The sequence below is a fragment of the Neovison vison genome, chromosome 3 (genome assembly GCF_020171115.1).
Source record: "Neovison vison isolate M4711 chromosome 3, ASM_NN_V1, whole genome shotgun sequence".
Classification (NCBI taxonomy): Eukaryota; Metazoa; Chordata; class Mammalia; order Carnivora; family Mustelidae; genus Neogale; species Neogale vison.
The window spans coordinates 161,625,715-161,648,648 of record NC_058093.1 but is presented as its reverse complement, the minus strand read 5'-3'; the positions used below and the strand labels follow the sequence as shown (position 1 = coordinate 161,648,648).

The 22,934-nt window shown below is 35.5% G+C and overlaps 1 protein-coding gene across 4 annotated transcripts in view; it reads right to left on the bottom strand.

Annotated features, from left to right (window-relative positions):
- The window catches only part of NOL4 (nucleolar protein 4), a 402,455-nt gene that overhangs the window by 294,406 nt on the left and 85,115 nt on the right, over positions 1–22,934 (bottom strand). For all 4 annotated transcript variants that reach the window (XM_044243197.1, XM_044243198.1, XM_044243199.1 and 1 more), the window contains exon 2: positions 13,427–13,576. In XM_044243197.1, the coding sequence (XP_044099132.1) occupies positions 13,427–13,576 (150 nt within the window). The remainder of the gene's footprint in view (positions 1–13,426; positions 13,577–22,934) is intronic.

Here is a 22,934-nt window from a genome sequence, read left to right as displayed (position 1 = left end):
ATTAAAATACTCCTCACCTTGCTGCCTTGATATAGTAGGCTTCGTTTCAGATACTGAGCCTCAGAGCAGATAAAACTGGTCTAATCATACTATTTTAAAATTATTCTTGCCTTTACTTTATAAAATGAATTTAGAAAATAAAAATAATACTTTTATTTTACTGGAATAATAACATTAAAAACATGTTTGTTGCTGAACACTAAGCAGTACACTTATGGAAGAATTTGCCCTTGACGCCGAACTTATGATATTTTCACTTACGTATACTCTTGAGATTCTGAACAAAAAACAAATTAGAAATAATGTCCTAGTGAAATTTGTTTATCTTGTTATATTTAGTATTGTGATATTTAACATTGTGCTACTGCAATGTACATTACTGTGTAACTCTAGAAAACGTATTTTTAAAAACTAATAAAATTTAACTATCACTGAAAAAACCTATAAGTCTAAATACTATTAAAGACCTTATATGTCCAGATTCATAAAGAAATAGCAACACCATGGTCCAGAGAAACCTCTATCTGGGGAATGGAAGTCTTGGTTCAGAGTAACATCTCTTATTCAACAAGGGCTACCCTGACTTTATCTACTCTAGTCATTGTATGTCTTTGAATATATTTGAAAGGAGGGAATTTGGACTACTAAAAAAAAAAAAAAAAGTTTGCAAATGTTATAACACCTTGCTCAGACATTTTTCTAGGTGTATTACAAAATTGAAATGTCTAGCCAATGATTTGCCTTGTATTTATATAAGTTCACTTTTACCCATCTCAGGCATGAAAAAGATGCATAGTAAGCATCATTGTACTTCTACAGAGGTAATTATTAATTTGCAGAGGTGCATATGGAAACCATCTTTCAAAGATGAAGACATTTTTCACCTAAACATTTACATCTTCAATAAATACCTACTGAATGCACGGACAGTATAATTATCCCTGAATACAGCTAGATATGGTTCTACACCACAAATGTGCCTGGATACATCAAATTATTGGAATCACCTATTGGTAAGTGAATCTGAAAAATGAGTCTGAAAGTGAATCTGAAAACTGGTTTCATCAGAACTCAACATAAATATTCTTAGGTAAAAAGTCCATGCATAGTAATAATCAATAGACAAAAAGTCAGACATTTGGTCTGCCTATATCAAGTCTGCATTCCTTCTGGACCACGAAAATTTTTGCTTCAAACCCTAGCTACTGTTTCAGAAAGATCTGGTGTTCTGTTGTGTCGGTCTGACCTCTAAACATCTGTGATATGAACAAGTGAATTCCTGGACCTTAATAATCTCACCAATATCAAAACCAGGATGCTGCTCCATTTGCACCTCAACCCCAAAGTCACCACTGCTCCCTGTTAGGATTCTCAGGTTTGGGGTGAGTTCCTAAGAATCCTGCATTATTGCTTGATCTGCTAGGATTCTGGTACTATTCTCATTTGCTACTTCCAGTCCATACTACTGTCCACTTTTCCTTTTCTTTTCTGATCATTTTCCTTCTTCTTGGATTATTCATCAGTTCCCCTTGCTTTTCTCACTTAGTTAAGAGGATGACCTGCCCTGGTTGAATATCTAGTGCTGCGTTGTACTATTTGTCACAACTGGAGGAATTTGATTTCTAATTTTTAAAAAAGCAACTGGGTATAACATGGCAAAATCAGATCATCCTTACACTTATTTTGAGACTTAGTACAGTGTTTACTTTGCACACAGTTTTTTCTATCCTGAGGGTCTAGTGCTGATTTTTAAATAGGATTAATGGTAGTAGACAAAACACAGCATGGGCAATTAAATATGAATTTCAGATAAACACGCAATATTGGGGCAAACATATTAAAAATTATTGTTTATCTGATATTCAAATATAACTGGGCATCCTGTGTCTTATTTATTAAATCTGGCAATCTCACAGAATACATTTATCTAAGATGAACGAAAATATGAGTTAGATGGGTGCCTGGGTGGCTCAGTTGTTAAGCATCTGCCTTTAGCTCAGGTCATGATCCTAGAGTCCTGGGATCGAGTCCCATATCAGGATCCCCACTCAGCAGGAGGCCTGCTTCTCCCTCTCCTACTCCCCTTGCTTGTGTTCCCTCTCTCACTTACATGTCTCTCTGTCAAATAAAAAATAAAATCTTTTAAAAATATCTACATATGAGTTCGAGCCTGAAAATAATTTTATTTTTTTAAAGATTTATTTATTTATGAGACGGGGAGGGGGGTGAGAAGAAGGAGGAGGAGAAAAAGAAACTCTAGCAGACTCCACCGAGCATGGAGCCTGAAGAAGGGCTCCCGGCAGGGCTTGATCTCGAGATGTGAGATCATGACCTGAGCCAAAACCAAGAGTGGAATGTTTAACCAACTACACCACCCAGGGGCCCCATAATTTTAAACTTGAAACAAATAGCTTTCAGGAAAATCTAAGAATGTACCAAAAACTGGAGTGAGAAGTAGGGTAGATGAAAGTTATCATTGGAAAGTATGCAGGCAATTTGAAATCACAGTCCCCATTTAAAGCAGTGTTTTCCAGCTTTTTAGATCAACAGTACAAGTGTAAATAGATTTCCCATCATAAGCTAGCACATACACACATTTATGAAATAAAACTGATCATTTCTTTTGCCTTCCATTCTTTTTTTTTTTAAAAGATTTTTATTTATTTACTTGTCAGAGAGAGGGAGAGAGAGAGAGAGAGAGAGAGAAAGCACAAGCAGAAGGAGAGGCAGGTAGAGGGAGAGGGAGAAGCAGACTCCCCACTGAACAGGGAGCCTCATACAGGACTCCATCCCAGAATCCTGGGATCATGACACGAGCAGAAGACAGAGGCTTAACTGGCTGACCCACCCAGGCACCCAGGTTCCCCTCTATTTCATTTTTTTAAAGTGTTCACAACCCACAAAATTGACTTGATAACTCACTAATGGTCTGTTATCTATAATCCAAAGATCTTTGTTGTGATGTTGAGAGATGCTGGGTATGTGGTCAAATTTAAAATGAAGGCCTAAGGAAGGTCTAAGGCATGCAGGGATATTTTTAGACAGTTCAGGTCAATTTGTAGATAGCTCAAAGCAATCTGAAAATGTGAAGCAAAGGCATCAAATACTACGCAGTGTGAGAAGAAGGAATGATTTGGAAAGCAGCGCAGTGGTGTAAGTTGGTGTCCTCCGGGTACTGGCAAATGCTAGAGTGGGAGGAAGAAGGCAAAGACACTCAGCTTGGGCAGAAGCACAGAAATCTACCACGTGATGAAATTTGAGGAGGTAAGCAGAGAGGTAACAGCATTCCAGGGCAAAATAGATGAATGGAGCCCTATACCATTATACATGACTAGATGAAGGCATAAGCAAACAAGAAAGAGCACGAGAGTTAATTTAATTATAATTAATTAAATTTTCCTGCAAACAGTTTTGCTTCATTGACTACAGTTCAAACTTAGCTGTGTTGCTTTGCAAAAAAGGACTTTATCTCTTTTATAATGATGTGCATCTTTAATTTGGAGCTGTATTTTAGAATAATTAAAATAGTCATCAATTGAGCAAATGAGACATCAAAAGAGATAATCAAATCAACTGGCACTAGATCTCTAAAGTTGTGAATGCTATTTTTGTTGCTTCTTATGTTAGAATATTTGTCTGTTAAGGAACAGATTGTCATCAGAGAATTCTTATATTAGATGAAAAAAAATGAGCAGATGGGCAGTGAAAAGTTTTACTTCATGCATGTTTCCTAATAGTAAAATAAAGAGAATCCCTAAATATTGCATGTAAATAAAATGACTCAGCAAAGCAAATGCTTATACAATTACTTGCAGCATGACAAACTACATTAAAGTACACAATTACACACATGGGAGGTGGGGGGAATTTACTTCCTCTCTTAATTTCTTTTGAAGTGTGTGTATAAGATGATATACTAGTGTTTTTTCCCGGGGCTGAGGGAAGGCCAGCCTTCCTGGTGTAGAATTCATCAGCACGTTCAAGCTCTCCTTGCCTCCGACTCTAACCCCCTCTGTTAAAGTTTACCTTGACTACTTCCTACTGGTCAGCAAGGACACAGAGCTTCTTTTCAAACAGGTACCTAAAAATACTGCTACTGCAGTTACCCAAAGCAGGCAATAATTAGGCATTTGAGGGGAAATGGAAGGAATTGGAGAAGGTTAGACTTCACTCTGAGGGAGTCTGAGAAGTTGCACAACCCTCAAAGATCTGTGCAGGAAAACCGAAGAATCAGGAGAGGCTACCCACGTGCCAGGATGCAGAAATCATTGTGAATTCTTGACTTGCTCAACAACCGGTAGATAATGAAAACAATATTCCGAGATACTAAGTAGAAAACTGGCCACGGGTTTCCTTTGGAAAATGTCTCTCTACTTGGGGTGTTGACTGTGCTGTCAGGGTGACCTGACGTCAAGAGCAGGGCTGCGTTCTGATTTTCACAGGAAGCGGGGCTGGTGTGGCTGGAACTTCACATTAGGTACAAAGGATGTTAAATGGCTTGGAGCTTTTGAACAAAGCCAACTGCTTGCCCAGAAGCCTACAGTGCCCAGCTGAGAAATATCGCCTTAGGTTACACAAATAATTATACAACTAGTGGGTACATAGGACAAAAAATACCAGGCTTATATGTTCTTTACTAAAGAGAAAAAGCATACCAAGATAGAAATTTCTCGGTGGGCATTCCAAATTCTCAGAAGTAGCAGCTAGGTCAGTTTCTTTTGGGATTCACCTCTTTTCCCATTACTGGGACCAAGTTGCAGAGTCAGGGCTCTGTTGTGCTATGTGCTGACCCGAAGAGGACATTGCCAGAAAAATGGGGGGGGGGGGGGGGAGAAGTAGAACAGGTAAACAGATAAGGAATAGACAAAGGCTGTTTCTTGTTACCCATCATGAATGAAAACTGCTGCCGATAAAGCTAGTGACTAATAATCTCAATTCTGAGAAAGTCGAGAATGAAGACATGGCTGGATGTTATCCCTAGGCCAATGAGGAGTGCAGATGACAAAAGAAAGACATAGATCTTTCAAACTCTAGTTAATAGGAAGCTGTTTATAGCATCTGTCACCCCACATACAACTCCACTTTTTAAAGAAAAACAAGTTTCCATCCACTACAATCACATTTGAAGCAATTACTGTTAAAACCTTGACATATATTATTTCTGAGCCTCAAATAAATCCCTCAAATAATACATGCCCGACTCAGACCTACAGAAGTCACCTAATCTGGGATTTATACCAGGTCTGGCTGACATCAAAACTGGCACCATTTTCTCTCTACTACCTCATACTAGTCATTGACATCCTATACCTTTTTCTTACTATATTTTATCCCAACTAAATACCTACAGAGGTATTTATACAGGTATGCACATGCATATGCTTGAAGAAATTCAGGAGATTTTATTTATCATACGATGACCATACCCAGGAATACCTAAACCTCTGGATCTGAGTGAGAATCAACCGCTAGGAGGCCTGAATCATCCCTAGTCGGAAAGCTGCATTGGCTCACTTTCACCACAAGGGTGCACCGAAGGAGCAATTTACTAGGCTGGACCCAAAGAGTTAATGGTTTCTTCAAAGGTTAATTCCCTTTCCAGGATTGTATCTATTCACTGGGACCTTATCGTTTAATGCAAAAATTATTAATGACAAGGTTTGTGACATAAGTTGATGATTAACCGGTTTCAGTGAGCTCTTATGTCTTTGGATGATCTCCACTACCGAAAAGACAGTTCCTGAGTATAATGGATTTGCACTATTAATCTGCCCACCTGTGATAATTCTGACTATACCTATATGAGAAATAAATCAATTTTGATGAATGGTGGTATACCAGTCTTCTATTTCAGAATGGTTGTTTAATAACTCTAATTGCCAGGCCATTGATTTTTTTTTCCCCTTCTGAGATGTTTTACACATCTGACTTATTAGGCTGAGTATTATTTTTAGTTATCAAAAACAATAGGGCTGCTCTAACATAAAAGTGGATCTAATATAATATGTACCATGTTGAATTTAATGGCTGTTTCCAATATTTAGAAATCACTTCTATAAAACCTATATGTGTATGTGCAGAATATGTAGGTTTGAATGTGTATCTGATAAAAATAAACCAATCTCTGGAAAAGTAAGTAAAGTGTTTACATCCTACCTCAAAAAGGTGGCGTTATTTAATGGAGCATTGAAGTTTTCCCTGAAAAGCAAATGAGAAACCTCGTGTTTGATAACTTTTTTTAACCTTATTGAGAACCAACTGCATAAATCTGGGGTTTTGTTAAGTGTAAACATGGATTGGGCAATGCTCACTCCTTACAACCATGATTTACAGCCTTACAACCTTACAAGTTAACTAATCTTATTTCATTATTTCTATTTATAGTAACATCTCTATACTATTTAGTTGGTATTAAAAAGGCAAGGATTTCCACAAAGACCAGAAGAATTTATTCCTTCAACAAGTACTTATTGAATACCTCCTGTGGGACAGGCCTTTGGCTAACTGTGCTTATACAGTGGAGACATGGTCCCCCCATCAGCAGTAATTGTGTGATTTTTTTTTTTAAACATCTACTCTTGTCATAAAATACAAAAACAAATGAACAAAAGGAACCTCATAAAAGTAGCATAAAATATCTATAATTGAGTAATATTTTGTACTCATAAACTCTCAAAGATAAACTCATTGTAAAACATACTTCTAAATCACTGAATTATTGTATAATATTATCACTGAATTCAATATTAAAGAGTGTCTACAAAAATATTTGAATTTAGAATAATTTTAAGGTTTCTTTTTATCTCTTCTTGGATATCCAGAACAGTTGTTTATTTAAGACACTGTAGTTTGCATAATAATGAAATAAAAATGTCATCTATATAAAAAGACAGGAACCTATATTTATTTTCTATATTAATTTGCATTGATATTTCCGCACATTAAGTCAAAGAAGATGGCTTACAGACATAATATTAATTTCTAAGTCCCACAGAATATTTCCCCAACACTTATCTTCAGTAACACCCTATCCATGCACTTGGATCTGTGGCAGGAAAGGAAGAATTCAAATTGGCAAAAGGAAATAGGAAGGGCATCATTATATTCTTTTAGTAAATCATGACTAAATAGAAATTTTACTAGGAAATCTTATTTAAATTTTATAGTTTTAAATCTAATTCTTCCATTCTACTTTTATTATTTATTTCTCCTCCCAATTTTAATTTACATTCCAGTTAATTAACATACAGTGCAATATTAGTTTTAGGTGTAGAATTTAGAGATTTATCACTTACATACTTACATCACATACATACTTACTTACCCAGTGCTCATGCAAGCTCATGCAACAAGGGCTCTCCTATCTATTTTGAACAGTACTCTCATCTTTTAAAAATATTTCATTAAAAAAAAATGGTTCCCTCTTTTTGGAGAAGATTTTCAAATGAGGTGTGTAAACGCTGTTTATCCTTGTCTTGATGACCTGAGTTCTCAACTTCCAAACACCATACACCTTTCATAATATGTAATGCTGCACTGGGATTCACACAAAAACCAGGCAGATCCCACACTACTGGGGTGTGAGATGTAGGAATGTTGACTTAGCTCATTCCCCATTCCCTTTCTGTCAACTCCTTTATGGTCGAGTTAAACCCAGCTAAACACGGGAGACAGAAGCAAGTTTATGAAATGATCATACAAAATGTCCATGACAGCTAGCAGCCTAATTTATTCTCCAACTTTTTCTGCCCAAGGATATCTGAAGTCCAAATAAAGATATAGGGGTCAATGGTTTCACACAAATAAATTAAATCCTAACTGTAAAACTTGAGGCACTGTGATAGGGAAGGGAATATATTTGGAGAGCAAAGCCTCCTGGCACTAATCACAGAACTAGATAGGTAGATCTGTTTCAACAGTAAGATCTAGCAAATCCTATTAAATGCTGTCTCGGACTCTAGGACCACAAGACAGGCAATGCTGATGGTCACACGATCATATTTGTTTACAACCAAGATGCAAAAGAAAAGCCATAAATAAACAAATGAGATATATAGCAAAGCCATCAGGTTCCAGATGAGAACAAACACATGTGGGACAGCCACATGTGTTGTGCTGCAGCTTAAAATCGTAACTAAGAAGCTGCCTATTCATAACATGGTTCAGATTACAAAAAAAATTTTTAACAAAAAAGCAGAGCAGTGAAGATCTGCTGACACTTGGTGGTATTTTGTGGGCTTTCCCTTTGATGGCTCTTTTAAATTCCTGGAAATACAAAGTCCAATGACTACATATCCTTTTCATTATTGTTCTTATCATCATCATTATAATTATTTACGGAAGAATTTTTTAGATAATGGTGGAACCAAAATGTTCTATCTCTACACTATGTTTCTCAGCACCTCTATAACAGCAGGATAATTCCCTATGTTTCCATATATCTGGTGCCAACTAATTTATGCACTTTGGTTACTACCTCCATTGTTTCACCAGCACAGTAATGGCCCATGTACACCATTACTTTTGGTGTTATTCCTTCAGAGTTTTTTCTTTTTTTAAAGGTTTATTTATTTTACAGAGGGAGAACAAGTGGGGGGAAGGGCAGAGGAAGAGGAAGAGAGAGACTCTGGAGCAGACTCCCCACTGAGCATGGAGCCTGATGTGGGGCTTGATCTCAGGATCATGAGATCATGACCTCAGCCAAAATCAAGAGTTGGGCCACCCAGACACACCTCCTTTTTTATTTTATTTATTTATTTATTTTTTTGGTGTTGTTCCTTCAGAGTTTAAAGAAAACTGAAAGGTAGCCTAGCCAAAAAGAAGTTAAATTAATTGTTTGGAACTCTTGAATTTTAATATAGTGTAACTTTTTCACACCACAATGGCTACAAATTTTGTTCATTAGTCTCATTACAAGTTGACAAGAACTCTAGAAAATTTTATGTAACAAATCAGCAGAAACCAGTGCAAGTTAAAATATCCTATTTAGCAGTGGAAACACTAAGCCAATAAAGCATTTAAGAAAAGAAGAGAACAAAAATTATGCTAACTGGCTCAGTGGGTTAAAGCCTCTGCCTTCAGCTCAGGTCATGATCTCAGGGTCCTGGGATGGAGCCCTGCATCGGGCTCTCTGCTCGCTGGGGAGCCTGCTTCCCCCCCACTGCCTGCCTCTCTGCCTACTTGTGATCTCTGTCTGTCAAATAAATAAATAAAATCTTTTTTTAAAAATTATGCTAACTAAAGTCTTGAGGTTAAGTGTTCTAGATCTGATAAGATAAAGACAAGACGTACATTTTTAAATTTTCAGATTAGGAATGTGGATATTTTACATGATAAGCTGTTTTTCTAGAGTACGTCCCTAGAGAGGGGTGTTCAATTCATATTGAAAACACATTCTTCAAAGAGAGACAATTCTAAAATTTTTCAAAAAGTTCACTTGAAATTAATTTAATAGACTTAAACTTGGGAAAAAGCAGAGTGCCTGGTGAAACCTCTGATCAAACTTATACAGTGGACCTCGCAGGGAGGCTGACGTCTAAAGTCTGACATAAAAGAACGCATGAGGCGTTTATTATTCCTCTCTCCCAACACAGAGACATCAGGGTGGGCAGAAGAAATTGTATCCATAACTGGAGCTAGGGTGATGGCAGAGCTGTGTTAATGGTCCTGCTTGTCCCTCTGCTTGGAACATGAGCAGTGACTGGATAAAAGCAACATAACATCATTCCAAAGTTGACCATACACCAAGCACTTTATGTATATGAACTCACTTATATCCCCACACCGTGCACTTCATTACCTCCCTCTAAACAGGAGGAGGAAAAAGTAAATAATTTGCCAAAACTGACACAGATAGGAAGTGCTAGATTTGAAATCTGAAACTGAATTTGTCTGGCTTCTGGCCTATTTTCTTTTAGCCCTAGCATATGTTCTCCACTCTGAATTAAATGAATGTAATTATTGGCAGCAATGTATGTGAATAATACATGTAGGTTTACGGTACCACACTACAAGTTGTGTGTGTGCATGCGCGCGCGTGTGTGTACATATATACATTTATATGCAGACTCTTCTCACTATGAAAAACACTGACTTTCCCCCTTAGCTCCTGGATTTCCCCCAGTCACTCTAATTTTACATGTAGAAGAAAAAGCTCTGAAACTTAATCCTCTAATCGGACCCTAATTTATGCTACTGGAAGGGCAACTGTGCTAAGGCTGGGATAAAATACACGTGAAAAAAGACAACTGGAGAAGAGTGATATATTCCCAAAGGTGGAGCTCAGGCAGAAGTTGAGAATTAAGTACTGGCAGACAACATCTCACAGTTATTTTGTACAATACTACATCATTAATTTTGGTGTAACCTTCCAAATGGCTAAGACTGCTTGCATTCTATTTTCAGTACAAAGACGTATTTTAAATTCAAATATAAGTGATATTCGAATGGGCCATCGCTCCTCTCTGCTGTGTTAATGTACATAATCCAAAGTTGACCGTAGTCAAATATATTGAAGAAAACACAGGCAGTGCAGCAGTAATAGTTCATATATACACAAGGACAAATGCAGGGGGAAAAAATGACCCAAAAGACACTAGAATTCCTCCAATCACTGAACAAAACAATTATGATAGCCTTTACATATTCCTAAAATGTGTCATTTTATGTGGATTTTTAAAAAGAGCTCATCAGTAGTAGAATACATACCCTCCAATTTTATCTATAGTCAGATCAGATTGCAATAATAGTTAAGTCGTATAATGCCTAGATATTTCAAGGAATGACATACTGCAGATAGGTAAAAACAAATAGCATTCAAAAGTTAATCCATTATTAAAGGACCACCATTTCCTGCAGAGTGAAAACATAGAAAGATTTGCAAAAAAAGGCAAAGTAAATAAAATGACCACTAAATCTATTGATAATATTATTAAAACAATATGAAACGCTTTAATGATTAGTTGTATAAGTATGGGTTCTTGGCCATGTTGGAAAAGGGAGAAAAAGGTCAATAAAGAGAATGATGCATGCGCTATGACTAATGTGTTAGAAGTAGAAAAAAAAATCTTAAACTTCATTGAAACCACTCTAATTGCGGTAGGTATCGAGCTAATTCTACCAAAGACTAGCCAGTTCTAGTGTTAGTATTGAGAACTCAACATTGATCCAACAGTCTAGGGCCCTATTACCACTAACCCAATTCCATTTCAAATTGCGTTTCATCTTATGCCCCATTTACTTGAATATTTATGTGAAATGCTAACATTAGATTTACTCTATTGTAGAGTGGTATGTATGGTTTCCCTGGCACTGAGCAGTTCTTTTTTTTTTTTCTATGATGTATTATGACTCTATAAAATGGAAATCATTCTTAATTGGGATTCAATTAAGAGATACTGGAAGGCAAAAAAAGATCATGCCAAAAAGAACCTTCGTGATATTAGAAAAAGGTGAAAAGTACTTTTGATGTGGAAATTAAAAATAAACTGGGGAAAAGATCTTTAAATAGGATGTTCTCAAGAGGGAATGGAGAATGCTTCGGTGCTGCTTGTACGTCCACAGTTGGTATTTCCACCCCAAAATGCAGAAAATGTCTTCATAATGTGAATGCAAAATGATGTATGTCGGGAACATGTTTACCAATTTCTTGGATGTGTCTAGCATGCATAATGGCAATGGATCACATTCCCTACATTTCACCTAAGAAAATAGGGTGAGAGACCTGGGTCTGTGTCATGGTATGAATTAAAGGTCTCCAATAAATGCACTCCAAAGATTAAATCATTTTAAATTGCTTTTGGCCCTGAAACAGATTTGGCTGCCACACTCCTACTGACAGTGAAGCCTTTTTGTTTGTTTGTTTGTTTGTTTGCTCTCATTTCACAGCTGAACTTATGCAGTCCTACCTTACAAAGTTCTATCCAGTTCAGGCAGCTAGCTCATGAAAATGCATGATTATCAGAGTACACAGTTAGTGATATTAGTAGATCAATGTATATTTGTTTCCTGTTAATACCCAAAGATATAACAACCTTAGCTCAGGAGACAAGCAAAATGAGTATGTTCAGTAATATTAGTCTATATAAGATTATTTTAAGAAGCTAGGCCATTGTCATTAGTCATGATAAGAATGTCTCCTAGGATATGCAAGTCAAAAGAAAGTTTATGTGGCAGAATTATGTAAGGAAACTTACAATAGTGCCTGCCCACAAACCATGCAATTTGGAAACAGCCAAGAAACAAAACCATAGAGGAGAGATAAATACAACATGTATTAGGGGTTATTATGCAACTACAAAGGTTCAATATGACCCTGGAAATATAGCAAAAAATAGTTATGGAAAAGAAGCTATTTCTTATGCTCAGTAGCTAATTTTCAAACATATGTACCTGTATTTGAAACTTTGAGCATTTCACACATTTTTCTGTATCTGAAAAAAAAATGGATCCAGACTGATATTGTGTATCAATATAGCTGAAAACAGTCAATAAAAAGGTAGCCAAAAGCAAAGTTCAATAAGAATTCTAAAAAAGGATATTATTCTGGTTGCTGATAAAACACTTCTGATGTATACTTTGCTCATACTGGAAAAGAATAACTTACTGTTCAATTTTCCTAGAAAGGATGAAAGATCTATAAGATGATTTCATAAAATGTTTGATTAAATAAAAGCTAGAATAAAGTGTCTAGGTCAAACTGTAAATATAATTAGAAACTTTAGAAATAATATATAACTCCATTCTGAGAATATATATATTTTTCAATATTTAACAGTTAATTAAATGTTTTCCATATAATTTATGATAAAAACATTGTATATTTTCATTTTAAAATGTTCAAGGGCATCGGATCTATGAAAACAACACATATATTTTAATTCTCTATTCTGGAAAATTAAGAAATGCATACTCTTTAGGATAAATGTATTTAATACAAGATGACACAAGAAAAAAACATCAAATTTCCTTATTCATGGGAATATAAGATTAAATAGGAAATACCTGAACATACTGATATGATTTGAAGGGGAAGAAAGGTTAAGATTAAAGTGGTAGTATGAAGCTCATATATCCCAGTCCATAATCCACATATCATGATTTGAATACATATTGAATGTATAACACAAATACATCTTCCCATTTGTGGCCATTTGACTGGGACTACCACATTTTATGTATATTTAAAGAAAACAAAATGAGAGTGCAAGAGACAGATTTCAATTATATGCAATAGACTTCACGAATATTTGACCAAAACAGAATCAGTTAATCATAATAGTTTAAATGTTGGGTGTAACCATGATATAGTCTAATTTATACTGAAGATAGAATATTTATAAATATTTAACCCAAAATCAACATATATAATACCAAATTTCAAAATGCATGCCTTTTGCTTCTTGTTTTTTTGTTTTTTTTAACTTACTGCTTTGTAAGTTCTCTTTTGTCCAGCATGTTTCCGAATTTGTTCTCCATTTGGCCCTGTTTCCACATGCATCGAATAGATAATGTCAAAGAAATCTTCAACCACAGCTACCCGCCGCAAAGACAGCTTCTCATCCACCCCTACACCATCCTGGAAACAAAACCAAAAAAAAAAAAAAAAGGACAGAAAGTTAACACATAAAGTGAAAATAAAACGAAAACATTTTGATAAACCAAACCAAATCATCCAGCTAGGAAACTTACAAAAACTGTGAGTGAATATTGTATTGCATTATTTCATACACTGTTTGCATATAGAACTTTAAGAAACATGAAAAAAAGATATTTGGCATAATGATCATGCTTACCCATAAATAACCTCTTTTAAGTTTTATAATGACTCATTTGTAGCCATCAGCATAACTTCCTTAAATTATTCCAAAATATATTTTAAGGCTCAGTAATTTTTATTACAATAATTTCATTCTAGATATTTATTGATTCATCCAATCATTATTTATTGAGTTGCTAGGTACTCGAAGCCATTATTAGAGAAAGAAAAGAAATAATATAGGATGTTTATCCTTAAACATCATATAATCTGGGAAAGAAAATACATCTACTATGCTATCAGGTTGGACTAAGAGACGATAATTGTTCAAGGTTAAAAATGAAAGCTATAGAAATTTTCTAGGTGTGAACTTGGATTCTCCACTCAGAAATTCTATGTCTTGTGCAAGTCATTTAAACTTCCCTAAATTTCAGTCTTCTCAAATTTCAGTTTTCTCAATTGGCAGAGATAGTAGAGCTCACTTCACAGAATTTTAAGAATTAAATGCGGTAACTTAGGTAAAGGATGTGACCCAACGGCTGGCATATAGTGAACACTTGAAGAATGGTGACTCTTGTCATTCTGACCATCATGATAAAAATGTAAGCATAAAAGCAACATACTACAGGCGTTCAAAGAATAAAGATATCACCTCCGGCTGAAGTAGCTTCTTGGAAGAAATAGAATTTGACATGGGTGGCGATACACACTAGGTCTAAGCCACGGTGGGCTGAGGGGAAGTGTAGCAAAGAAACAAACACTCCCATAGATGACAGAAAATAAGAAATGTATAAGAAAAGAATAGGAAATTGGAAATCGGATGAAAAAGAAATTTACTCTTTCGGGAACGGGTTTCCTGTTTGCAAACACAGACCTGCACGCACGTGCATACACACACACAGTGTTCTTATTTGGACCCTGAAGCACAAGCTGAAGTAACGTGACATAGCCATCAATGTTGGCAGACCGCATAAGAGGGTGATTAATCTGAGCAAAATCATTATGCAGTCAATGAGTCAAATGGCGAAAGCCTCTTTGAACAGTAGTTCCAGCCGACTGAGCTCACTGCAAAACTCAAAACAAATCACTTGGTCCTTTTTCTTAGTTTGACTTTGTTTTTTTTGTTTTGTTTTGTTTTGTTCTGTTTTGCTTTTCTGATGTAGAATAGGACTCAGAAGCAGCAATGTCTGAGGCTGTATATTCAAATAGCCATATATACATATATATATATGTATATCCATATTTAAATAACTACATATATATTCAGATAAATATATATAGTCAAATATTTATGAGTTGCCCGTAAGGTCAAACCATATGGTATCTCACCTCTGTTAAATCTGAAGCACTTCCTCTCAATTACCTATGATGCATGTGTTTCATCATTGGATTTTAGACCTTTCTCACATCTCTCCTTTAACATTTTGCAGCATCGCTTCTATACTGGGCCCCGTGGATAATCCCTTATTGCCTTGTGATGCAAGACCAATATGGAGCGAAACCACAGAGAAGCTGCATCAAGCATGGCTATGACTAGCCCGAAAAACTGTTCTATCTTATTGTACAGTAATTAAACACCATTTCAGATGCCTACCCCTCCATTATCCCGGCTACCCCCTACTCCTCAGAGAGTACCCACTGTCTCTAGCCTAGAAATCCAAATTCTAACTCGACCCACAGGCAAAAATCACCCACAAAATTGTGGCTTCTTTTTTCCTATTCATAAAACTTCTACAGTTCCCTCTCAGTTCCTTTGCTGGGCAACCAGAAATATAGTAATGTCCTACAGTTAATAAACTATGAGTGATGGGGGAATCACAGCCCATTTATTCATTCCTTCAACAAGTATACCAGAAAGACCAAGCACAGCCAAGCCCTAGTAGCTGAGGTGCTCAAGTTACCAAGGTCAGCTGACTTCTCAAAAGAAAAAAAATAGGGGGCGCCTGGGTGGCTCAGTGGGTTGGGTCGCTGCCTTTGGCTCAGGTCATGATCTCAGGGTCCTGGGATCGAGTCCCGCATCGGGCTCTCTGCTCAGCAGGGTGCCTGCTTTCCTCTCTCTCTCTCTGCCTGCCTCTCCATCTACTTGTGATTTCTCTCTGTCAAATAAATAAATAAAATCTTAAAAAAAAAAAAGAAAAAGAAAAAAAATAGGACAATATATTCAAAGTGTTGAACCTAAAAAAAAAAAGAAAAAGAAAAAGAAAAAAACCCAGAACCAAAAACAATAACAACAACAAAAACTGCTAAAAAAGAATTTTATATCCAGAAAAACGACTTTTCCAAAATTAAGGTGAGGTAAAGACATTCCCAGATAAATAAAATAGAGAATTCAATGATTGTAGACAAGAGAAATTTATTCCCTCATAGCCCTGGAAGCCAGAAGCTGAAATTCAGAGATGTGAGCAGAGCCGCACTCCTGGAAGCTGTAAGGGAGAATCCATCCTTTGCCTCTTCCAGTTCTGGAGGTTGCTAGCACTGCATAGCTTGAGGCCATCTCCTGCTGCCTTCTCCTCTTGGGTGTGTCTCCTCTGTGTGTGGGTCTGTCTGTCTCACACCTATGCATGTGCTCTCTCTCTCTCTACACATCTTTTCTGAAAGCATTTTTTTTTTTTTAAGATTTTATTTATTTATCAGAGAGAGAGTGGGGGAGAGAGTGAGCACAGGCAGACAGAATGGCAGGCAGAGGCAGAGGAAGAAGCAGGCTCCCTGCCGAGCAAGGAGCCCGATGTGGGACTCGATCCCAGGATGCTGGGATCATGACCTGAGCCGAAGGCAGCTGCTTAACCAACTGGAGCCACCCAGGCGTCCCTTCTGAAAGCATTTAAACCCCAACCAGATAATCTAAACTAACCTCTTCACTCAATATCCTTAACTTAATTAGATCTACAAAGACTGTTTCTAAACAAAGTAACATTTACAAATTCCAGGGATTAGGACTTGAAATCTTTTTTTTCCCCCCTTGGAGGGAGAGAGAGATGCACACAAGTGGGGTGGGGTTTGAGGAAGGAGAGGAGGATTTGAGAGAGAGAGAATCTTAGGCTCCTCACCCAGAGCAAAGCCCAAACCACTGCTCGATCTCACAATCCAGATCACGATCCGAGCTGAAATCAAGAGTCAGACTCTTTAACAACTAAGCCACCCAGACACCCCAGAACTTGAAATCCATTGTTAGATGGGCATTATTTAACTACACGTAGTAATGAATTATGTAAAGAAGGTACAAATTGTGCGATGAGAACATACATTGGAAGTGCTTCACTATAGGTGGTTAACAGTCAATATACTTTCAAGAAATCATAAGTTCAGAGTTAATCAAGATAATATTGAAATCATATACATTGGGGAAGGGAACTCATCTATTATCCTTCTGTCCTATAGAATTGCTTACTTGCAATTGTAATTAAGTTCAATTCACATCCACACTCTTATTGAAACTCCAAAGTGCCTTCAGGGGTTGGGCCTTCAATGTAAGTGAGCTAAGTATTTGTAGTAAGATAATAAGGAGTAATGACGCCCTTCAGACATGGGAGAAATATATTCAATGAGCTTGGAGCTTGACATAACTTCACATACCATGGGGGCACCCAGGTGGCTCAGCGGGTTAAGCCTCTACCTTTGGATCAGGTCATGATCTCAGCGTTCTGAGATGGGCCCACTTGGAACTCCCTGCTCAGCAGGAGTCTGCTTCTCCTCCCTTTCCCCCTGCCTCTCCCCTTCTGCTCATGCCTCTCTCTCTCTCTCTCTCTCTCAAAAAAAAGAAAAGAAAACAAAACAAAACTTTAAAAAACATACTTCTGGTACCAAAAAACAAAGACATTCACAAACAGACACATTATAGTGGAATTGTTGAATGCCAAAGACAAAATCTCAAAAGCAACAAGAGATAAATAACTTATCAACCTTTGAGGAAACCCCAATAACAATTCCATGCTTGTAGAAATGCCTTATAATAAAGGGTAAAAAGAAGTTTTCCAGGATAAAAGTAAGTGGCAAGTGACATCAAGTAGTAATCCAAATCCAAACGCAAATACTTAGAACTTCAATAAAGGCAGGTAAAGATAAATAAATAAATAAACAAACAACTAAAAAGGTAAAGAAAAGCAAGCCAAATACAAGATAATTATTTGCTTATTTTTTAAAGATAATAATTGAGTCATTTTTATTTACTGTTTTCTTTATTAATCAACGAACCTTCCTCAGTTACAAAAAATAGTAGACTATGAGTTGCAAGAGGTGGGCCAGAGCCATATCATGAAGGCAGAAAATGAACATATAACAGGTACACTGCCATAAGAGAAAATATACATGGTAGAAGTTATATCCTATTACTATTACTTATATAAGATTAATTTAACCGTCTCAAACATGGGTTTGTCATTTTTGCCAAGCAACACTTTAAGGGATTTTCAAATGTTTTCTTTAAATCTCCATCATCATCTTTTGAGGTGAGAACACAAATACTCAGAAGTTATGTAACCTTCCCAAAGACTCACAGTGATTACTAAAGCTGAGTAACATAGAGTTTTTTCAAAAGAAAGAAAATCCTATTTATCCTAAGAATACACTTGAACATATCCCACACAGATAAAACTGGCAGTTATTTTACCAAGGATTCCACAAAATCCTTTCTAACCCACAGTGGGTGCTGTAATAATCTACATTTCCAATGAAACATAGCAAGATATGTAATTATAATACTAGAGAACGAGAAAGATTGAAGATTATTTAAATGTCCACCTTGAATACTGCTTCTTTGGGAACTGACTGATTTAAAAGGCAACTGACTAAAATAATATTAAATAACTATTACTGGTATAATAACATACACAAATGTAATATATTTGACAATGACAGCACAAAAGAGGCAGTAACAAAGCTATACTGGAGTTTGGAGTAATGAAATAACAGAATGATAACTCAAATCCACAGGTAGAAAAAGAGAGAACCAAATAAGAGGTTAACATTAAAAACTCAATAAATATATGCTTTCCTATTTTCTTCTCTTAGCTCTTTGAAAGACATAATATTATATAAGTAATTATCACACTATAATATTGTTAGATGATTGACCTATCTGGATATTACATGTATAAATCATAGAATTAAAAAGTGAGAAAACTGAGCTCCTTAAAAGTAAAGTTTTATATTGGATTATAACTAAATCCGTATATATCTGAAGTAGATTCTGGTAAGTTAAAACATACATTGTAATTCCTAAAGTAATCCCCCAAATTAAAAAGTATACAATTTTAAATCATTAAAGGAGTTAAGATTTTATAAGGGAAAATATGCACTTAATAGGAAAAAAGCCAATAAAGGAAAATTAAAGGAAAAAAGACATGACATATATAGATAATAAAGCAAAATCACCAATATAAACCCAATCACATCAATAACACTAAACACAAATGGACTAAGGAATCCAAACAAAGAGAATTGGTTAAAAAAGACATCCTACTGTAAATTATCTAGAGGAGCCACAATCGTGGTTCAAAGATGCAGATAGGGGGTGCTAGGGTGGCTCAGTCAGTTAAGTATCTAACTCTTTTTTTTTTTTAATTTATTTTCAGCATAACAGCATTCATTATTTTTTCACCACACCCAGTGCTCCATGCAAGCCATGTCCTCTATAATACCCACCACCTGGTACCCCAACCTCCCACCCCCCCGCCACTTCAAACCCCTCAGATTGTTTTACAGAGTCCATAGTCTCTCATGGTTCACCTCTTGATTTTGGCTCAGGTCATGATCTCAGGGTTGTGAGATGGGAAATGAGTCTGCTTGAGATTTCCTCTCTCCCTCTTGCTCTGTCTCTCCCCTCCACACACCTCCCTTGGCTCACACACTCTTTAATTAATTAATTAATTAATTTTTAAAATCTTTAAAAAGATGCAGATAGGATGAAGGTGAAAAGCTACATTATGCAATTAAGAACAACAACAACAAAAAGAACTGGAATAGCTATATTAGTATTAGAGAGCAGAGTTTACACAAACCAACAACAAATGTTACTAAAAACAAGGAGGAAAATTTCATAATAATAAAAAGGTTAATTTTCCAGCAAGATATAATAATTATGTATGCACCAAAAACCAAAATTCTAAGTAACATGTGCACACACACACATATTGTTTAAGCAAATACTGATAAAATTAACAGGAGAAATCAGAATAATAGAGATTTCAAAACTCTATTTTCAAAAATAGGATAACAAGGGAGAACATGATCAAGAAAAAGAAGACTGAACAACACTATAAAAAATAAACCTAATAGACATACATAGGACATCCTACACAACAGAAACAGAACATTCTCCATGACAGACCATATCTCAGTATAAAAGAGTTCTCAATAAAATGTAAAGGATTGAAATATGTTTTATATGTTTTCTGATCAAAATGGAATTAAATTACAAATCAATGACAGAAGGAAAATAGGAAATCACAAAGATGAAGAAATTAAACAACACATTTCTTAAAACCAATGTGTCAGAGGAGTCAAAAGGAAAATTAAAATATACTTTGAGATGAACAGAAACAGAAGCACAAAATGTCAATAGCAGTATTTCAAGAAAATTTATAACTGCAAATGTGTTTTTATAAAAAGAAGATAACTATCTTTCTACCTTAAATGAGTAGGAAAAAAAGTAAACAAAAACCAAGTGGAAGGGGGGAAATATTTTTAAAGAGGAGAAATAAATTAAAGAGAGAATAGGAAATAATGGACAAAAATCAGCAAAACCAAAAGGCAATTTTTGAAAATATATTTTTAAAAGACAAAACTTCAGATGTATTGATGAAAAATAAAAGAGAGAAGACATAAATTACTAAAACCAGGAATGAAAGAAGGAACATCACTACTGATCTTATATATAAAAAAAAAGGGTTATAAGAAATAGTATAAACAACTCTATGATAAATTAGAAAAGTATAAAAAAAATTAGAAAAGTATATAAAGTGAACAATTTCTAGAAAGATACAAATTATTGAAATTGACTGAAAAAAAGTGGAAAGTTTGAATATGTCTACCACAAGTAAAAGAGACAAAATTAGTAACTTAAAAAAAATTCTTACAAAGAAAAGTCTGGGCTCAAAGGGTTTCACTGGACCGACATGCAAGTATGAAGGCCAATTTATCACTAACTCTTCAGGAAAAAAAAAAAAAATGACACATTTTTCAAATCATTCTATAAAGCCAGAATTACCCATATACCAAAACCAAATATATTACAAGAAAGAAAACTATGGACCAATATATTTTATGAATATAGATGTAAAAAACTTCAACAATATACTAGCAAAACAAATCTAATAATATATATATGCAAATTATTATGTACCATTGCATAATCCCAGGTATGCAAGGTTGATTTAAAATATAAAAATTAATTTGTGTAATACAGCATATTAAAGAATGGACAGAAAGCATATAATCATCTCAATAGTCGCAGAAAAAGCATTAGACAAAATCCAGCATACTTTCCTTAGAAAATTCTTAGTGAACTAGAAATAGAATGTTATCAATGTAATCAAGGGCATCTACAAAAGCTTCATAACTAATAAGTATTTAATGATGGAAGACTGAATGCTTTCCCCCTAAGGACAGGAGCAAAACAAGAATATCTGCTCTAGCCACTTCTATTTAACATTTTACTGGAAGTACTAGCCAAGGGAGTCAGGGTATTTAAAAAAAAAAAAAAAAAAAGGGAAGAAAAGACACCTAGATTGAAAAGGAGGAAGAAAAACTACCTCTGTAGAAGACATGATCTTATATGTAGAAAATTCTATTAAAATACTCCAAACAACTATTAGAACTAACAAGTGCGGTCAGCAAAGTTAAGGCCCAAAATCAGTAACAAAAAACAATTGTATTTCTTTTCATTAGCAACAAAAAAATTCAAAAATGAATTTAGAAAATTAATTTCACTTACAATAATACAAGGGCGCCTAGTGGGTCAGTCAGGTAAGTATCTGACTCTTGATTTCATCTCAGGTCATGATCTCAGGGTCATCTAATCAAGCCCCACTTGGGGCTTCACGCTGGGCATGTAGCCTGCTTAAGAGTCTCTCTCTCCCTTTTCCTCTGCCTCTCCTTACCCTGTTCAAGCTCTCTTTCTTCCCCACCCCCATATATATAATAAATTAGAATACAAGGTATGAATTTAGATATAAAGTTAACAAAAGAAGTACAAGGCTTGTACATGAAAGCTACAAAACATTGTTAAAAAAACATTTTTAATGATCTAAATAAATGGAAAGATACCCTATGTTCATAGACCAGAGGATTAATATTAAGATGGTAATATTCCAAAAACGTATTTGCAAAATCAATGTAATCCCTATTTAAAAATTCTAGCGAGCTTTTTTGCAGAAATTGACAAATTAAAATTCATATGTAAATGCAAGGTGCTCAGAACAGCCAAAATAATCTTTTAAAAGAAGAAATTTGGAGGTCTTATATGTCTTGATTTCAAAACTTACTATAAATTTTACATAATAGGCAGCATGGTACTGGGCATGAGAATAGATATATAGATCAATGGCAAAGAACTGAGATTCCAGAGATAAACCCTTACACTTATTTTCAACATGAGTGTAAGACAATGCAGTGGGGAAAAAACAATCTTTTCAATAAATGGTACTGGGACAACTGGATACCCACATGCAAAAGAATGAAGCAGACTCCTTAACTCCCACCATACATATAAATTACATCAAAATGCATTATAGGGGCTAATATCCAAAATATATAAAGAAACACTCTACTCAATAGCTAAAAAAAAAAAAAAAAAAAAATTATCCAATTAAAAATAGGTAAAAGATCTGAATCTGTATTTTCCCAAAGGAGACCCCCATGAAAATGTGCTCAACATCACTAACCATCAGGTAAATACAAATCAAAACCACAATGCTATGGACTCTGAAAAACAGTCTGAGGGGTTTGAAGTGGCGGGGGGTTGGGAGGTTGGGGTACCAGGTGGTGGGTATTATAGAGGGCACAGCTTACATGGAGCACTGGGTGTGGTGAAAAAATAATGAATACTGTTTTTCTGAAAATAAATAAATTGGGAAAAAAAAAAACACATTGAGATATCACCTTACACCAGTTAGAATGGCCAAAATGAACAAAATAGGAAACAACATGTGTTGGAGAGGATGTGGAGAAAGGGGAACCCTCT